Below are 18,153 nucleotides of genomic sequence, written 5' to 3'. Positions count from 1 at the left end.
GGAATCCGAGCGGTTTACAACACAGGGGATAATAGACGGTTCCCTGCCCTCAGGCTTACAATCTAAAAGACATGACACAAAAGGAGAAGGGAATGGTGAAGGGGGGATGAAAAAATAATAGTAATTGGTAAAGCATCATTGCTAACTGGGCTCAACAAGCCAAACTGTTTTCCTTTAAAAATTGAAAAATTGCTCATTTTATTCCAAATCCAAATGCAAGTTAAATCAGACCTTGTTTATTATTGATTCATTGATTGTTTTGATTTGTACCCCACCTTTGTCCTATTATGAAGCCCAGAGCAGCTTACAGTATAAATTAAAACAAAGTAGCTACAGTAAAACAATATGTGGTATAAAAGTTTCAAAAAGCATGAAACAACCAATCTGGCTGCAATTATTTAAAAACATGAAAGTAAAACAATTAAAAACACAGAAAACACGTATTATGTATTGCACAACCTTCTACCTCAACCAGTTAAACACGAAAGGCCTGTTTAAATAAGGAGGTCTTTGCCTGCCAGCAGAAAGAGAGCAAAACAGGAGCCAACCAGGCCTCTCTCAGGAAGGAGTTCCATATCTTAGGACTTGTCTGCATGGGCCAAATAAAGTGGTTTCCCCTCGCTCCTGCTATGACTTGTCTGCACAATGCAGGGCCAAAGCCCTGATTCTACTGCAGACTCTCTTCACCATGTGAGGTCAGTTCTGCATCACACCATGCTTGTTTTAAATCAAGTTTAAAAGATTTACCTTTTGATCTGGATTTCCCAGGAAAGCCAGGTGCGTTTCAGGACTACGTCAGGTAGCTATTTACATACATTTGTGCCACTGTGCCACCCAGTGTGAATCATCCCCTCTGAGGTCACAATGAGGCACCCAGTCTTTGATCAATGCTGGCCACTTTGCTTTCAAGCTCAGAGGGAAGAACTCACAGCGGCGGTGCCACGTGGCACAGCAGGATGTGTCTATAGACAGCTGTGCGGCATTGCTCCAGAATATGGAGATAATGGGAGAAATTTAGGCAGTTCCAGGGAATTTCTGGCCAGTATACTTTTAGGAGTAGCCACTGAGAAAACTCTTCATCTCATGTGTACTTACCATCTCATGTGCACTTACCACCCTGTGTGGGTTGTAGGGCAGAAAGAAAGCTCTCTCTTGGTGATTGTAAGAGTTTGGCAGGCTCATATGGGAGATACAGGCTTTTGGATAATCTGAACCTAAGCTATAGAACACTTTATAGGTGACAACCAACCATTTGAATTGTGCCCTGAAAGGAACCAGCAGGCAGTGATGCTGCTTCAGCAAGGGTTATCTGTGCTCCATATAATAAATAAATAACCAATCTCTATAATTGCATCCCCATTGACCAGGACACTTCACAATAAGGATACATCCAAAGATTTCCATACTGAACAAGCCCAAAAATAACAGGATGAATGTTGACATAATTAGTTAACAGCTACTACAGGTGGTTCTTTTGTATTTCAGTAATATAGTATGCATTTTTGAAATTTAAAAAATATGTATTTTTATTTTTAATCAAAAGCTTCAAATAAAGAAAGTGATTGAGATACTTTTTAAATAAAAGCCTTCACCAGGCACTTATATAGTGGACGTAATGCACTTATAAGGAAATTGTGTTGTGGTTTTTTTAAGTGAACTTAATGTCCTGTACTTAATGCTATTCTTAATGCTATTTTTTTCTTTCTGGATGCAGAGCTTTTTCAGTAATCTTAAGACTCACATGCTGCTTGTGCAAATGTGTTCCCAAAAAGTAGCACCTTCTGTATTACAAAAGAGAGAGAGATCCTGGAAGAAGATGGTAGAGGAGGTCAAATCATTGGAACAGCAAGCTGTGCAACACGGAGCCTGTTTGGAAAGGCTGTTACAGGTAAAGAAATAAGATGACAATTGAGTGAAATGTAGGGATGTGTTTATTGCAAGGGTGGGTCACTTGCTGCCCCAGATAATATTAAGAAGAAGAATTCTCCCCTTAAGCAAGCCATGGGGTTATTTTTTAATAAAATAATTTTCATTTTGGAGGAGGGAAGAAGAAAAATATGCAAGTTTTCTGCAGGCTGCAGTGGATCAACATAATAATACAGTAAGGAAATGGTCCAGATTGTTTCATGGCTGCGCAGAAGACACTGGGAGCTTCTGACTGTATTTACATTAACTAAATTTTGATACGCCAACCTCAACCCTTAATAGCACTACTATGGTGAATGAAAACAAGCCAACTTCATCCCCTGTGATTTGAAATAATCAACAAATCATAGTAAAGATGCATCAAACTGTGTCTAGGTTCAGATGATGTGGAAAACCCTGTTTAATCTAAAAGGGATGGAAAAGCTTTCAGACACCTTGCATAGCCTCCCTTACAGATACAAGGAGAGACTAATTCCAGGTTAATTCAAGTAATGTTAAGTACAGTATGCCCGCGTCATACGTGGCTTTCAGCTTATGCTAACAGCCTCACACCAGAAGAGGGAATGGTGCATGTGCCACGGGCACAAGCCCCATTGTTTTAAATGAGGCTCTACATATGTGGTATTTCCCTTACGCGGTGTGTGTGTGTTCCAGAATGTATCTCCCGCGTAAGGGAAGGGGACGCTGTAATTATTTAGTAATACATCCAAATGAGACCAGTGACTCTTTATGGTATGATTGGGCAGATATTTTGAGTAACAGGATATATCCATGAAATAAGGATATTGAAGAGCTTGAAAAGAAATTACTGTTGTATACAATAAAGTGCTGTGATAAAGCTGTGTTTCGTTCTCTTAGGACTGGATAGAATTTGATGACAGCTACCTGTCCTTCTATCAAAAACTAGAGACTCTGTCTTATGAGGTGCCTTCTGTGAGTCTGGTGGGAAAAACAGAGGAAAGGTTAATGGAAAGAACTCGCCTCCTCCAGGTATTTCCTTGTCTCTAGAATGCGAAACTTGCATTATCCTAATTGTTGTTGCATTTGTTGTTATGCGCCTTCTGACTTACGATAACTCTATCCTAGGATTTTCTTGACAAGATTTGTTCAGATTTGCCATTGCCTTCCTCTTAGGTTGAAAGAATGTGATGTACATATGGTCACCGGGGGGGGGGGGGGTGTTCCATGGCAGAGCCAAACTCTTAGTCCAACATTCAAACCTATCCACTAAGCCAGCTCTCAAGTTAATACATGCATTTTGTGAAAGTGTACTTAAACAGTTCATTCAGCCCTTCAGATCAGAGCTACTTCAAGGGCTTTAAAATAAGATATATTCTGATTGAGCAGCTCACAGTTATTTGAGTGTGGATTCAAAACTTGGAAAAATGACTGTTTTAAACTAAGCCCCACCCTGCCCCCACCAGCATGGTCAGTGGCCATGCTGGCTGCGGTTTTGTAGGAGTTGTAATCCATAAAGAATTACTTCCCAAGTTCTTGCTTTAGATGGTGGGGAGATAAAGGTATCCAGGAAGGCCACCATAGTTTGACTAGTCATCAGATTAATGTGTTATTGAGAACATTCACTGTTGCCCAGTATGTTCATGGAGATTGAAGTACCAGATGTTTCATATAAAGCTGAAATGAAAAAGTCTCCTATCCTGGAGTGCTTGAGACAAATTTTGTGCTTTCCAAGACAGGCTTTTGGAATGGATAGAGATGGATGTAACAGAGCTTTTTTTTGAGAGAAACCCAATCAAGGAGTATTCGCTGTTAAATTCTGATGAAGCTGAAGTGGTCCAAAGAGCATAAGTTGGGCAGCATGATAGAGATCACTTGCCCCCCTAATGGCATTGTAACCAACAAAATTGTTTGACCGTCATCATAAAATACTTTGGTTGCTAAGAATGATAAAATTATCATTGGGTGATACATGAAATTTGTCTCACCTTTGCCATCTATTCCATACTAAAATGAATGGTAAGTGTGAGAGATTAAAGGGAAATAAACCAGTGAACAACCTGTAATTGTACTTTTCATTTTGCTCCATATCATGTTCTTTCTTAGCAAATCAAAAAGAATATTGAATTGGAAAAGGCCAGGTATCATCAGCTAGTCAAAGAAGGGAAAAATGTGATGGAGCTTGTGAACTGTTCTGAATTGGAAAGCCAGGTTGGGAAGCTACAAGAGCAGTGGGCAGCTCTTTCTCAAAAAGTTGACCATGAGCTTCAGAGATTTGAAAGTTTACTCAAACTCTTGTCCAGGTAAGTGAGATATGTATTATTTTCTTCACTTTATAGCCTGGCTGTGCTCTCTGGGGATGATGGTAGTTTTAGTCAAACATTTGCAGAAACCTGGTGTACAACCTCAAGCCAACTTTGAACAGCAACAACAACATCTAAAAGGAACATATTTGTGGTAGCCTTGTTGACCATGCAGCAAAATATAACAAAATCCACAAAAGACTGATAACCGTATTGATCAGCCAAAATGCAGAAAATATATCACTCAAGGTTTCAATGTGTCACTGGCTTCTTCATCAGCCAAATATGTTAAACATCATACAGGAAAAGAAAAGTGGTGATGCTAGAATCACAGACCTACATTTTGTCTCAGATGTCATTTGTCAGATTGTCAGTTAAGAATTTTGGATTTTGTTGTAACGCCTAAAGGAATTTTCTGGAGATGAGTGGGCATTGTTATTGGTTTGTTGTTTTTTTTGTGTGCTTTCGAGTCAGTTTCAACTTACGGCAAGTCTAAGGCAACCCTATCATGGAGTTTTCTTGGCAAGTTTCTTCTGAGGGAGTTTGCCATTGCCATCCTCTGAGGCTGAGAGAATGTGACTTGCCTAAGGTCACCCAGTGAGTTTACATGCCCGAGATGGGATTTGAACCCTGGTCTCCAGTCATAATCCAGGGCTCAAGCCACTATACCATGCTTGCTTGGAGCATGAATTTGCTGTAATAGAAAGCACATGCTGTATATGCACTTTGTTTTTAAAGGAAACCACAGATTTTTCATCACCAAATTTACTGCAAAATGGTAGAAGAAACCCAGCAAAGGACCTTTTCTTGTTTAATTTGGTGGCAAAGGGGCAGCAGCTGGAGCAGGAGCAGAGAATCATATATAATGTAAGAGTGGTCATCTGCTGATTGAGGGGCTGCATTGGCCCATGCTGAACCCACATGGACTACACAGTACCCTGCTGCTCAATTTTGGTTGCTTGGCAGCAAAATCTTCTCTATTATGATGAAGTACCTGGGGTACATGGGGAGTGAATGTACTCTGTTTTGGAAAAGTTAAAAGAGCTGTCCAAAGTGGTGAAGCGCTTAAGAGACAGGATGAAACACCTTGGTTAATTCATTTAAAATATAATAATAATAATAATAATAATAATAATAATAATAATAAGTTTTATTTATAGACCGCTATTCCGCTTTGATCATAGCGGTGTACAACTAAAAAAATTGCAATGACAAATACAAAGTACAATCAAAATATTTTAAAAAGAAATAATTGATATTAATTAAAAAATAATGTTGTCTTCCAGGCGAGGCCTGTTGTTGCTGGCCTGCCTCTCTCCCCCTCAAGATGGTGGTCAGGAGGAGGGCTCTTTGTCTTCAGGCCAGGCCTCTCTCCCCCTCAAGATGGTGGTTGGAGGAGGGCTCTTTTTCTTCAGGCCAGGCCTCTCTCCCCCTCAAGATGGTGGTCCATATGAGCTAAAACCTAGAGTGAATTAAAAATCCAACTGACATGCAAGTTCACAGTCACACCACTTTATGTGGCCCTCCAAATGTTGCTGGCTGATGAACTCAAGCCATTATGGTGAATGATAAGCAATGATGGGAAAGCCAAAGCTTTCCCACTGATGTCCTAATGGCTTCATTAGTCACTGCTTCTTTAAGTAAGAAAAATATTGTTGCTTTGTGTTAATTTTCTGTAATGGTCAGCCACCTTTGAAGCCTGTTATGAGGCAGAAAAATGGGACTGTGAAGTTTATAGTGTTGGCCATTTTTTCTACTATAGTTCCAATTTTGATTTGTTTCTGCAGCTACAACAGAGAGTCGAAGGATCTGGATAGCTGGTTGGCGCTAGCTCAGCAGCGTGTGAATGTCTGGAAGGACCAATCGCTTCATGCATCCCAGGACCTCACCACTGTCAGAAACAATATACAGAGCTTACTTGTAAGTTGAGCAATTTTTATGGGGTAGACAGTAATTGTAGAGCACAAGAACTGCCTTGCTGAATCAGGCCAAAATTCTATATAGTTCAGTATAGAGTTTTTCTGTTGTGACCAGGCTGAAGAACTCACAAGGTTGTTATTTACTCCCAACATCTAGTACACAAAGTATACTGCTTCTAAATATGAAGATTCCATTTTAGGGTGTAATATTTATTAGCCATCAATAGATATATTTTCTGTGAATGTATCTTGTTTTCTGAAAGCCTTTTCAAAAACAGGTACACTGCAGAACTAATGCACCTTGACACCCCTTTAACTGCCATGGCTCATACTGTGGTATTTGTAGTTTTGTGAGCTATTTAGCCATCTCTGTCAGAGACCACTGATTCCACAACAAACTACAAACCCCCAGGGACCCATAGGATGGAGCCATGACAGTTAAAGCAGTGCCAAACTGCATTAATTTTGCAATGTGGTAGCAGCCTTATTTATGAATTAATTAGTCACACATTTATCCTTACACCAACACTATGAGTTAGCGCAGGCTGAGAGAAAGTGTCTATCTAAAATCGGCCAGTGAGTTTAATGTCTTAGTGGGAGCTCGAACCTAAATCTCCCAAGTCCCAATCCAGTATTCTAACCACTACACCACACTGTCTGTCTAACAAATAAACAAACAAAACATTACCATCGAAGCAACAGTGTTTTCTTACAATTCAGAACCATCATCTTTTTGTTTAAAGTTATCTGTGTGTGAATTCTGTGAATTCTTTTCTGCTCTTCAGGAATTCACTAAAGAAATTGATGAGAAATCTTCCTTGAAGTCATCAGTCATAAGCACTGGCAATCAACTCTTGCTTGTTAAGGAATCAGATGGTGCAGTGATGCGCTCATCTTTGACAGAATATGAGCAGAAGTGGGGTGATCTGATCACTCAGTTGCCAGGCATCCAAGAGAAGTTTCACCAGGTAAAAAAGAAAATCAAGAACTAGGTATTCAGTGTTGCTGTATTATTCGGCTCAGTCATTCCTGTATACAAAGCTTCCTAGCTATCCATTTTGCCTAAGCCAAATCTACCTATGTTAAATGCTGCTGTTATTGCAGCTTTCTTGAGTTTTCGTATGAATCAAAGATCGCAAGCATTTGTATAAAACTAAAGGATACAATCCAGCAAACAAGTAAGTATGCTAAAGTCCCATGGGCATCATATTCTGGGATGTGCCTGATAATTCCTTCATCTTTCTTCAAAGTCTTTGTGTCCAAGACATTAAACATCCCTTCCTGTTCCCCTTTCAATGCATACATTTGTAAAATCAGTGACTCCTTCTAAAGTTGTGAATATTAGGGAACAGTCACTAAGACCAGTGCTAGGGAATTTAAAGACTGTGCCTGCACCACATTCAGAGGGAGGGCAGGTCCATGTAGCAGAAAAACAAGGACACAAAGAAAGCCACTTTGTGCAAGGAATTGATTTCTTCAAAACAGATAGGTGGCATGCACTGGCTGCATGCAGCCCTTTCCTTCTCTATTGTTTCTGCAAAAAGGTGCAGTTTTTCTAGGGGAGCACTGCTATTGAAGTGCTTCCCTACTAAAACTGCAACCTTTTAAACATATAAAGAAAGTCTGGGGGGTGGGTGTCACATTCCTTTTAAAAAGAAAGCCTCCAGAAAGTATAATTCTGCTTAAAAACAAGGTGCATGCCCTCTGTACACATTATTTACATTTAAGAAAGCATGGATGCAAGCACCCCTATTTTGGGGATTGGGGAGGCAGTATATAGACAAATGGATAAACATAAAATGCATAAAGAAGAAGCGTATATTTAAGAATAGTTTATTTTATTTGGTTTTTTTAAAATGTAGTCAAGTGATTCTATAATTTCTTATCAGCTCCAGATGGCAAAGCTGCCATCTCATGAGGCCATCACAGAATTAACTGCCTGGATGAATCACATTGACCAACAAAGAAAGAATGAGGCTACTGTTGATTTGCAGACTCCTGCGTGCCAAGTGGAAAGGCTTCTTAAGAAATACAAGGTAAGACAATAGAATAATACATTTCCTAGAAGCTGATTCCCTACTGCTATGGCAGACAAAAATATAAGAATATGAATAAGGAATCACAATGAAGGAACTTCCCCTAATGAACTGTTGCAGTGACCAAAATGGGTATCTGTTATAGAATGGAGCACTAGGAGAATGTTCCTGTGCTCCTGAGGAAACGTCCTGTTTTGCAAACATGGAATGGTGAATGTGATGCCCTGCCTGGGGTAACTGATATCCATAAAATATGAGTTCATAGCTCTGGTGCAATGATGCCAATGTCCACACAGGAGGAAGAAGAATTTGTAGTTTTATTTGCTATAGCAAATAGGTGTCTGGTCTCATGACCCAAAAGACTGAAACAAAGAAAAGAAAACAGGCATACATGCATATATACTTTTCAGTATGACAATCACACAGACACATAACAGTGACTGCTTTTCTTGTTTCATCCTCGTGTAATCCCCTTATACATCATCTCAGCATACCTGTCTCCTCCCCACAGGAAACAAGTCACAATTTGTTTCAGTCATAAATTTGGGTGACTGCCATGGAGTTTTATTCCAATCTTATTTTGGAAGGAATCTCTAACCTCTTTTACCTGCTTTTTTCATTTCTGATGTTTAGCCTCATAGCTTTTTGGGGTGAAAGTGTAACATGCTCAATTGTTATTTAAAACATCTTTGCAAAAAAAACAAAAACAAAAGGTTTGCAGAGTAGTCTTCTGTCTTATAGCCTGAAAGACATGATATCAGAAGAAAAGGGATTGGGATGAAGGAGGAAATTGACATTGACTTCAGCACCAGTACATAGTTATAATAAGTTAGTTATAATGCTTCTTTCTGGCTGATGGACAGAAGCTTCCCACACTTACTCCTTTTCTAGCCTATGTTGGTCTTCCCATTGTCACAATGTTCTGACTGAGAGAGGGAACAGCATCCCAATAACTTTCAGTGCCCTGGCTGATGTTAGAGACCAGAATGTCTTGCCCTTCAGTTAGGTAACCCCAAAGCTGACAGGGGCCACCACTAACCTTGTCACACTGGCTGCCTATTAGTTTCCGGGCACAGTACAAGGTGTTGGTTATAACCTTTGAAGCCCTACATGGCTTGGGTCCAACCTATTTGAGGTATCATCTGCTCCCATATAATAATTTAATCCACCCCGCACCCTCAGGTCTTCTGGGAGGAATCTATTGCAGCCTTTAAAAAACAGACTAACTGCTACCTCCCAGAGGGCCTTCTTTGCAATTGCTCCCAGACTATGGAATGGCGTGCCGGACGAGATCTGTCAAATTGCCAGCTTAGACAGCTTTAAAAAAGCTGTCAATATGGATATCTTCCGGCAGGCCTTTCCTGAATAAAAGTGCCCGGCCACAGAATGACTGCCCCGCACATCATATATTAGCCCACCGCTCTGTCCTCATTATATATATAATTCTGTTTTAATATGTATTTTAATTGTAACATGTTTAATCCTGTTTTAAGGGGGGAATTTGGGACACAATGTTGTAAATGTGGATTTTAAGGTGTTGAGAGCCACTTTGATTGTCTCGTCACAGAGAAGCGGGATACAAATAAAAGTTTTATTTATTTATTATTATTTACAGTACCCTTGTAGGATTGTGTCACTTTATTCATAAAAAAGATAACAGTGGGGTATTCCTAGAGTTGGAAGATACCCTCCCAGTGCAGGAATCTAGAGCCAAAAGTATCCCTAACGGCATAGGTGGCTGGTGTCTCTGTTACTGAAAACAGGGTGTTCCCCCCACCCTCGTATGAAGGTCTTATTTTCTATGCGAGTTACCTAAATACTTGAACCTATGCTAGGATTAAAGTTCAGTATCTGGATAGCATCATACAATACAGCACATCAATGTAGACACTGCTATTAACACTGAGGTTGTTATGGATGCATTTAAATAATTTCTGACTTATGGCAACCCTAAGGCAAATCTGTCATCGGGATTTCTTGACAAGAATTGTTCAGAGGGTATTGCCATTGTCTTCCTTTGAGGCAGAGTGTGTGTCTTGCACAAGCTCACCCAGTGGGTTTCCTTGGCTGACCATGGATTTAAACCATGGTCTCCAGAATCTTAGTCCAACACCCAAACTTCAACATCATGCTGGCTCTCCGTCTGGACATCGACAGGGGAAGTGTGACCTTGTTGGTACTCTTGGACATCTCAGCGGCTTTCGATACCATTGACCACGGTATCCTTCTGGAGAGCCTGAGGAAGCTGGGCATCAGGGGCACTGCGCTCCAGTGGTTCCGATCCTACCTCTCAGGCAGATTCCAGATGGTGAAGCTGGGGGACACTTGCTCCTCTAAGAGGGAACTGACATCTGGTGTCCCTCAAGGAGCTATTCTGTCCCCCATGCTGTTCAACATTTACATGAAACTGCTGGGAGAGATCATCCGGAGACACGGGGCGCGGTGTTATCAGTATGCTGATGACACCCAAATATGTTTCTCTATGTCTCCGACTGATGCAGTGACTAAGGATAGTATCTCTCCTCTGAATGCCTGCCTGGAGTCGGTAATGGGCTGGATGAGGGAAAACAAACTCAGACTGAATCCAGAGAAAACGGAAGTACTTGTGATAGGTCCCTCAGGTCTAAGGAAGGAAATTTGTCAACCTGTCCTGGACGGGGTCACCCTTCCCCTGAAGGACAAAGTTCGCAGTTTAGGAGTACTTCTGGACTTGTCCCTCAGGTAGATGCGACGGCCAAAAGTGCTTGCTATCAACTGCGGTTGATACGCCAACTGCGACCCTACCTAGACCGAAGGGACCTTGAAACGGTGGTATACGCTCTGGTAACTTCTCGTCTAGATTTCTGTAACGCGCTTTACATGGGGTTACCCTTGTACCAAGTTCAGAAGCTTCAGTTAGTGCAAAATATGGCAGCCAGATTGGTCACCAGTTCATCAAGGTTTGAGCATATTACACCTATCTTAAAAGATCTTCACTGGCTCCCTATCTGCTTCTGGGCACAGTACAAGGTGTTGGTTATTACCTATAAAGCCCTACATGGCTTGGTCCCAAGTTACTTACGGGACCGCATCTCCCTATATAATCCGCCCCGCACTCTTAGAACATCGGGTAAAAACCTATTGGAGATAGCAACCTCTAAGTATGTTGCTACTTCGCAAAGAGCATTTTCAACAACACCTCCGAGAATCTGGAACAGTCTTCCTGAGGAGATTCGCTTGGCGACCTCGTTAGAAACATTCAGAAAAGTGATTAAAACCGAGCTTTTTAGCCGAGCATACCCCACTTGATATGAATACCCCCCTGATATGAATGACTTGCCCTATCTGTGTATGATCCCTGCCTTGTTTGTTGATGCTATAGTGGGCCTGTTCATACAGGCGCCGCCATTTTGACATAGCGGACGCTCTGCGTCCGCACGTGGTGCCCCGGAAGTGACACCGCGAGTGCGCAACTAGCACCTCGTGACGTCTTTTCCAGGGCCCAGGAAGGAGCGCAATTTCCGCGCTCCTTCCTTGGAGCGTCCGGGAGCTGCGCGGTTTGGCCGCTGCGGCTCCCAGACGCTGCAAGCGGCGGCGGCGGGAGACTGCCGCAATCCAGTGGTATGTAATGCGCCGATGTTGTATATTTTATTGTTTTTAGCTGCTTTTAATTGAATTTTTATTTAAACACTTTGTGCTTTTTTAGTCTGTATCCCCACTTCGATCCACTGGGAGAGGCGGGGAAACATAAATAAATTTTATTATTATTATTATTATTATTATTATTAAAACTGAGGGCTGCCATTAAAACCAATGATTGGTTCCCTGCCCCTCACTGTACCACCAGCCACCTGTGCCTGACAAGTGACCTTCCAATCTCTGTTTAAAAACCTCTAGTGAAGGAGAGTCCACTGCCTATGTAATTTAGTATTTCCCAGCTGAATAGCAGAGTTTCAAAGAGTCCTTCACAAGCTTAAATGTGAAGGACTGAATGTGAAACATTTAGCATATTATGTTCTCTACCCCTGAGTTACAGTCCTTGCATAAGCTATTGTCATGTTTTCTTTTACAACTGCTTTCATATTGGAGCTCCCTGCTAGTTTTTAAACCCTGTGAGGCTCTGTGGATGCACTGGGTCACTATAGCAGTTCAGCAGAACAGCCCTGATTTTATTTTATGCTTATAATACAAAAGTGTAGTGTGTGTTGTAGGGAATGTTTAGATAGCATGGTAGTTTAAGAAGCTAGCAAATGCATTAAACTCTAATCCCCATACACCTTGTAATCATTAGCAAAGCACTTGACCATGCATTCACGAATTATGGGTTATAGTTCTTCTATGCATTAGTCTTTTTGTCTGGTAAATAAACAGTTAAACATGTTTTCTGCAGGAGAAAAAGCATTTTTCTTGGCTGTTGTGTTTACTTTTCCAGGAATACCTGATAGAAATGAACTTCAAACAGTGGGTAGTTGATTATGTCAACCAGTCACTACTGCAGATGACAACTTGTGATGTTGAAAGCAAGCGTTATGAGAGGACAGCATTTGCAGAGCGACTTGGAGAAATGAATTTGCAGTGGCACAAGTTACAAGGGTCTCTTAATGGAAAGGTGTGGTCATGTTTTGCAGTTCTGTTATACAGTTTGAATCCACTGTTTGCTGAGTTCTCTGAAAAAATCAGGTCCAGAGGGTTAACAACCCTGCTGAACAACATGAGAAATGGCATGAGGTGCTGTGATCAGTGGCGTGGTGGGATCTCTTTTCCGTCTTTCTTCAGTAGCGGTGGGGGAGTTCCACTGGATCTCAGTTTCTTGCTTATGTCAGCTAGCCATTACTCAAAGTGACATCTTGTGATGTCAAAAGCAAGCATTAAAAGAGTACAGCAGTTTCAAAGGGTCTCAGGCAGGTGAATTTGTAGCGGCACAAGTTGCAAGGGTCCCATGGCACTTTTTATGCCATTGTAAGGACTGCTTCTGGAATGGAAGAAATCTGATTTGGATTGATGGGATCCCAGAAGCTGTGCCACCTGCCCCATAAAGATGGAACTATCATTCCTATCATTCTCAGCCAGCATTGCTGGATAAAGCTGCTCTGGGGATTGCATCTAGAAATGTACAAATGGAAACCTACTTATACAATGGGGCTTTCTTCCATCCCCAATACAGCCACTCCTGGAGGTCAAGAATCTCTCTGGTAACCTCTTGATTGGATTTCTGTAACGCGCTCTACATGGGGCAACCCTTGTACCATACCCGGAAGCTGCAACTAGTGCAGAATATGGCAGCACGACTGGTCACTGGTACTTCCAGGGCCAGTCATATAACACCTGTGCTTAAAGACCTTCATTGGCTGCCTATTCGCTTCCGGGCACAATACAAGGTGTTGGTTATTACCTATAAAGCCCTAAATGGCTTGGGCCCAGGGTACCTGGAGGACCGCCTCTCTCCGTACAATCCGCCCCGCACACTCAGATCAACTGGGCAGCAATTATTAAGAGTTCCAAAGGCTAGACTAGTTACTACCACCAGGAGGGCCGTTACCACATTGGCCCCCAACCTCTGGAACTCGCTGCCCATTGAGCTCCACTCCACTCGGCCACCTCCCTGGCCCAATTTAAGAAGGGGTTGAAAACGTATCTTTTCGAGCGGGCTTACCCCTGACTCTATCCCCCGGTATATTTTCTCACCCCTCCGTCGTCACCTGGTTGAGCTGGCGTGAGTTTGCTTGTTTTTATTGCAATGTTTTAATGTATTTTAATATGTTTAATTGTATGGATTTTCTTGCTGTGCACCGCCCTGATTTTTAGAAGGGCGGTATAGAAATAAATTTTTATTATTATTATTATTATAAGAATGCTCATAGGAAATGCAGTGATAGGGGATCTGGTTGGAATTTGGAGTGGACTTGCTGATATTTGAGTCTTCATCCAATTTCTGATTTCCCCCTCACAGTACTCAGTCCTTTTAGGACTTCTGTCCAAGGATTCCACCCACAAGGCCTCATATCATCTTATATCCTGATAAATAATGAGCAGACCTTACAGTTTGTCTGAACTGCAAATGTGAGAGCTTGATACAGACACCAGCTTTTGAAGAGCGTACCACTCATTTAACATTCTTAATACAACAGCAAGGAATCAAATACAACACACTGAAATTTTTTGAACATCCTTAATCTGCTGGCTTCCTGAATTTAAACTGGAAGTCTGAGAAGTCAAATTGGCAATCTTCAAAGTGCAGGTGGCATAAATGTACCATCATCACATTGACCTTTGCTTCTTTGGGGCCCTTTCACAATTATAGCACTATGGTTCCATTTTAAATTCTATGGCTATGTTCTGTGGAATTGTGGGACTTGTAGTCTGTGAGGCATGAACGCTCTCTAGCTGAGAATTCTAAATGCCCCTAAATGCAGATCCCAGGATTCCTTAGGATGTTGCCAAGGCAATTAAGTGGAATCATAGCACTATAATTGGGCAGTGTGAAAAAGTCTCTTTGATATGTGCAATTTGGGGCACCAAAGTTCATGAAAAACATTGACAAGCTGGAACATATTCCAGCAGAGGGTGACCAAGATGATCAAAGATTTGGAAACCAGACCCTATGTGGAATAATTTAGGAGTTGTGTATGTTTAGCCCGGAGAAAAGAAGTTTGAGAGGAGACGTAATAGCTGAATCTAAATATCTGAAGGAATGTCATGTAGAAGATGGGGTGAGCATGTTTTCTGATGCTCTAGAGACTAAAACACAACCAATGAGTCTTGTAGAAGATGGGTGCAGTCATACGAGCTTGTATACCCTTGCTCTGTGGTTTTTCCCTCTCAAAAAGAAGTTTCAAAATACTGTGTGGTCTTACATTATTCCAATCATGATGAATTATCCATCCTTGCAGACAAAGGAATTGGAGCACATTTTGGAATCTGTTGCTGAAAATGAAAGCAGAGCCCAGTCTTTGGGCAGCTGGCTAGAAGCACAAAGCCGAAGGCTAAAAGAGGCAGAGAAGCCAGCAAGTTCCCTCCTTGCACAGGACACAGCAGGAGTCTGCAAGGTAAGTAATTGTTTTTGACCAGGATTTAAATTTCAGCTAAATTAATCGATTGTTGTTTTTGTTGTTGTTAACTACCCTCAAGTTGATCACAACTAAACAAGCCTATGGAGGAGACATCTCCAAGACTTCCTATCTTTCACCACTCTTCTTAGTTCTTGGAGATTCATACCCATAAACTCCTTAATAGGGTCCTTCCATCTAGCATGTGGTCTTCCTCTCTTTCTACTTTCCTCCACCTTTCCTAGCATTATGGTCTTTTCTAATGAGTCATGTCTTCTCATGATGTGGCCAAAGTATGACAGCCTCAGTTTAATCATCTTGGCTTTCAGGAGATTTCTGGCTTGATCTCTTCTAGGACTCATTTATTTGGGTATTTTTTTTGGCCATCTACGGTTGTTGCTTGTTAATAAATAATAGAAAAATTAAAATATTGTTATTTATTTGCCATTTTTATTTATGACAAATGATATTTTCCTCAAAACCCACCAACAAACCCTTCTCTTCTTCTGAGGAGTTCAGGGCAATGTATACACCTCCCTCTTTTTCATCAACCCTGTGAGGTAGGCTGTGCTAAGACTCTGGAGATAATCACATGAGGCTGAAAAATGGAAGTAAAACAACATAGATGCATTTATGGTCATGCCTTATCACATGGCACCATGGCTGAGCCGGTCTGTGACTTTCACAGCTTTTCATTCACAGGCTTTCCCCATCAGTTGCCACCATTATCACTGCTGTAACATTAGATTTGTGTGTTGATAATATCCAGGTTTCAGTCCTGGGATTGTCACATGGTATCAGTTTCCTCACCGTCTTCATACTCTCCTCCTCCCACTATTCCCAAACAGCTGTTTTCTTTTCTTTTTAAAGTTTCCTTTCTTTTCTCCTCCCTCCCCCAAAAATCTCATTGTCATGATGCCTAAATAGTTTTTAAAGGGAGGGGAGCATGTTGGCAAAGCAACAGGGGAGGGAGGCATGCTGGGAAACAAGAGTCCACACCAGCAATGCCTGCTGCAGTGTTTGCGGACACGTGCGACAGGGACTGCTCTCAAGTTGGTGTGTATACATTTCTTCTCATTAACACAATTGTGGTGAGAATGGGGGTTCATGTGATAATCTCCATGGTGGCTACCCAAAAATCAACCAAAGAATTTAATAGCTGATAGATTATGCAAACTGCCATTAAGGTTCAGCACCTTGGATAGCTCCCGTAACATTCTAACTAAAATCTGTGTCAGCACGTCAGAGACATGGAGGCAGAGACCACTGAATGGACCTATATAAAAAGAATCAAGGTTGGGGAGCAACCTGGAGAGTTGTGTAGTGGTGAGAGTGGTGGTGTAGGATTTGAGAGATCCATGTTCTAGATCTCACTTAACCATGAGATTCATTGGGCAAGCTTGGGGCGATCACTCTTTCTCACTCTATCTTGTCTCACTGAACTGTTGTGCTGAGAACTATGTATTTGTTGTTGTGTGCCTTCAAGTCATTTTCAACTTATGGCAACCCTAAGGTGACCCTATCATAGGGTTTTCTTGGCAAGCTTTTTCAGAGGGGGTTTGCCATTGTCATCCTCTATGAGAATGTGACTTGCCCAAGGTTACCCAGTGGGTTTCCATGGCCAAGATGGAATTTGAACTCTGGTCTCCCAGTGTCCTAGTCCAACATTCAAACCACTACACCATGCTGGCCCTCTCAGAACCATGTATCCTGCCCTGAAATCATTGGAGGAAAGATGGGCTAGAAAGAAAGTACAGACTCTACTTTTTAAAATCCAAAATGCTCCAAAATCCAAAACATAATATATAACAAACCCAGCCTCCAAATCTTACATCATTGTTATTGTTAATTGCCATCAAATCTTCTCTGACTTATGGTGACCTTATCCTCGACAACCCTGCTTAGGTCTTACAGTTTCAGAGCTGTGGCTTCCTTCATTGAGTCTATCCTTCAGGAATGGGATCTTCCTCTTTTCCTACTGCCCTCTATCTTAGCAATCATTATTATCTTTTCTAGTGTGTTCTCATGATATTCCAAAGTACAGCGCTCTCAGTTTAGTCACCCTGGCTTCTAGGGAGAATCAGGTTGGTATAAACATAATTCTCGTCCAACACCACATCTCAAATGAGTTGATTCTCTTTCTCTGATTTCATCTTGTACAGGAGGTATAGGAGACTTTTCCAGTTTTCACTCACCACAGCATCACACCAGTTTTCAAAATTGGACATATCAGTGGGCCTTTTCATTTGGGACTTGGAGGACTCTTCTGCAACACGAGCATAGCCAAATTAGCCTCCCCCCCCCCTCAAAATGAATAATGGCAAACTATATTTGCTATAGTTTTTGCTTTCCTCCTCCTTATGGTATAGTAAATGTGTTTGCTTTATTGCCATGGTTACTCCTTTTCTCTTCCTTTGCAAAAGTAGTGGGTAGTTTTGCTATTTATTTCCTGCAATGTTTTATTGAAGCCTTGGAGTGTGTTCATCCCCTTCCCCAGCTGGGGGACAGAGGGATCTTTTCCAACTGGCTAATAAGAAGCTTTGAGAATATAAAAAAGGACAGCTTGAAACTCTCTTAGTGAGCAGGTACACTCACTAGGGGAGAGAGGAGCGTAGAGAAAAGTTAAATAAAGCCAAGGTTTTTCCCAAAAAAAAATTCTTGAAGAAAACTTTTTAAAGCAGTACAGTGTTCTTTAAATAAAAATCAAGGGATATGTATAAAACAGCTGGAAAACAAAATGATTCTTCACTTTACACTGCATTTCACATCAAGAAACCATGGCTTGTGTCGGCTTCTAATATATGTTTAATTGGCATAATTTATGTTGCTGTTTCTGATTAAAGGAAGGAGCAAAGGGTCCCCATGCCACAGGCTATAGATATTTTCCATTGAAATATAAACAAAAATCGATCAGTGATACCTTTATTGGCCAACCGAAATACACAATATACTTGTTGCAAGTTTTCGAAGATCCATCAGGAAGATG

The 18,153-nt window shown here is 41.4% G+C and overlaps 1 protein-coding gene across 8 annotated transcripts in view; it reads left to right on the top strand.

Annotated features, from left to right (window-relative positions):
- SYNE2 (spectrin repeat containing nuclear envelope protein 2) overlaps positions 1-18,153 on the top strand; it is a 348,063-nt gene that overhangs the window by 235,621 nt on the left and 94,289 nt on the right. For all 8 annotated transcript variants that reach the window (XM_089522735.1, XM_089522729.1, XM_089522733.1 and 5 more), the window contains 8 exons: positions 1,715-1,888; positions 2,785-2,916; positions 3,991-4,187; positions 5,975-6,107; positions 6,892-7,074; positions 7,996-8,142; positions 12,554-12,730; positions 15,012-15,167. In XM_089522735.1, the coding sequence (XP_089378861.1) occupies positions 1,715-1,888; positions 2,785-2,916; positions 3,991-4,187; positions 5,975-6,107; positions 6,892-7,074; positions 7,996-8,142; positions 12,554-12,730; positions 15,012-15,167 (1,299 nt within the window). The remainder of the gene's footprint in view (positions 1-1,714; positions 1,889-2,784; positions 2,917-3,990; positions 4,188-5,974; positions 6,108-6,891; positions 7,075-7,995; positions 8,143-12,553; positions 12,731-15,011; positions 15,168-18,153) is intronic.

This window comes from Sceloporus occidentalis, unplaced genomic scaffold (genome assembly GCF_023333645.1).
Source record: "Sceloporus occidentalis isolate IW3139 unplaced genomic scaffold, rSceOcc1.0.p SCAF_4, whole genome shotgun sequence".
NCBI classification, from domain to species: Eukaryota; Metazoa; Chordata; class Lepidosauria; order Squamata; family Phrynosomatidae; genus Sceloporus; species Sceloporus occidentalis.
The sequence above is the reverse complement of the archived record's forward strand: the minus strand, read 5'-3'. Positions and strand labels throughout refer to the sequence as shown.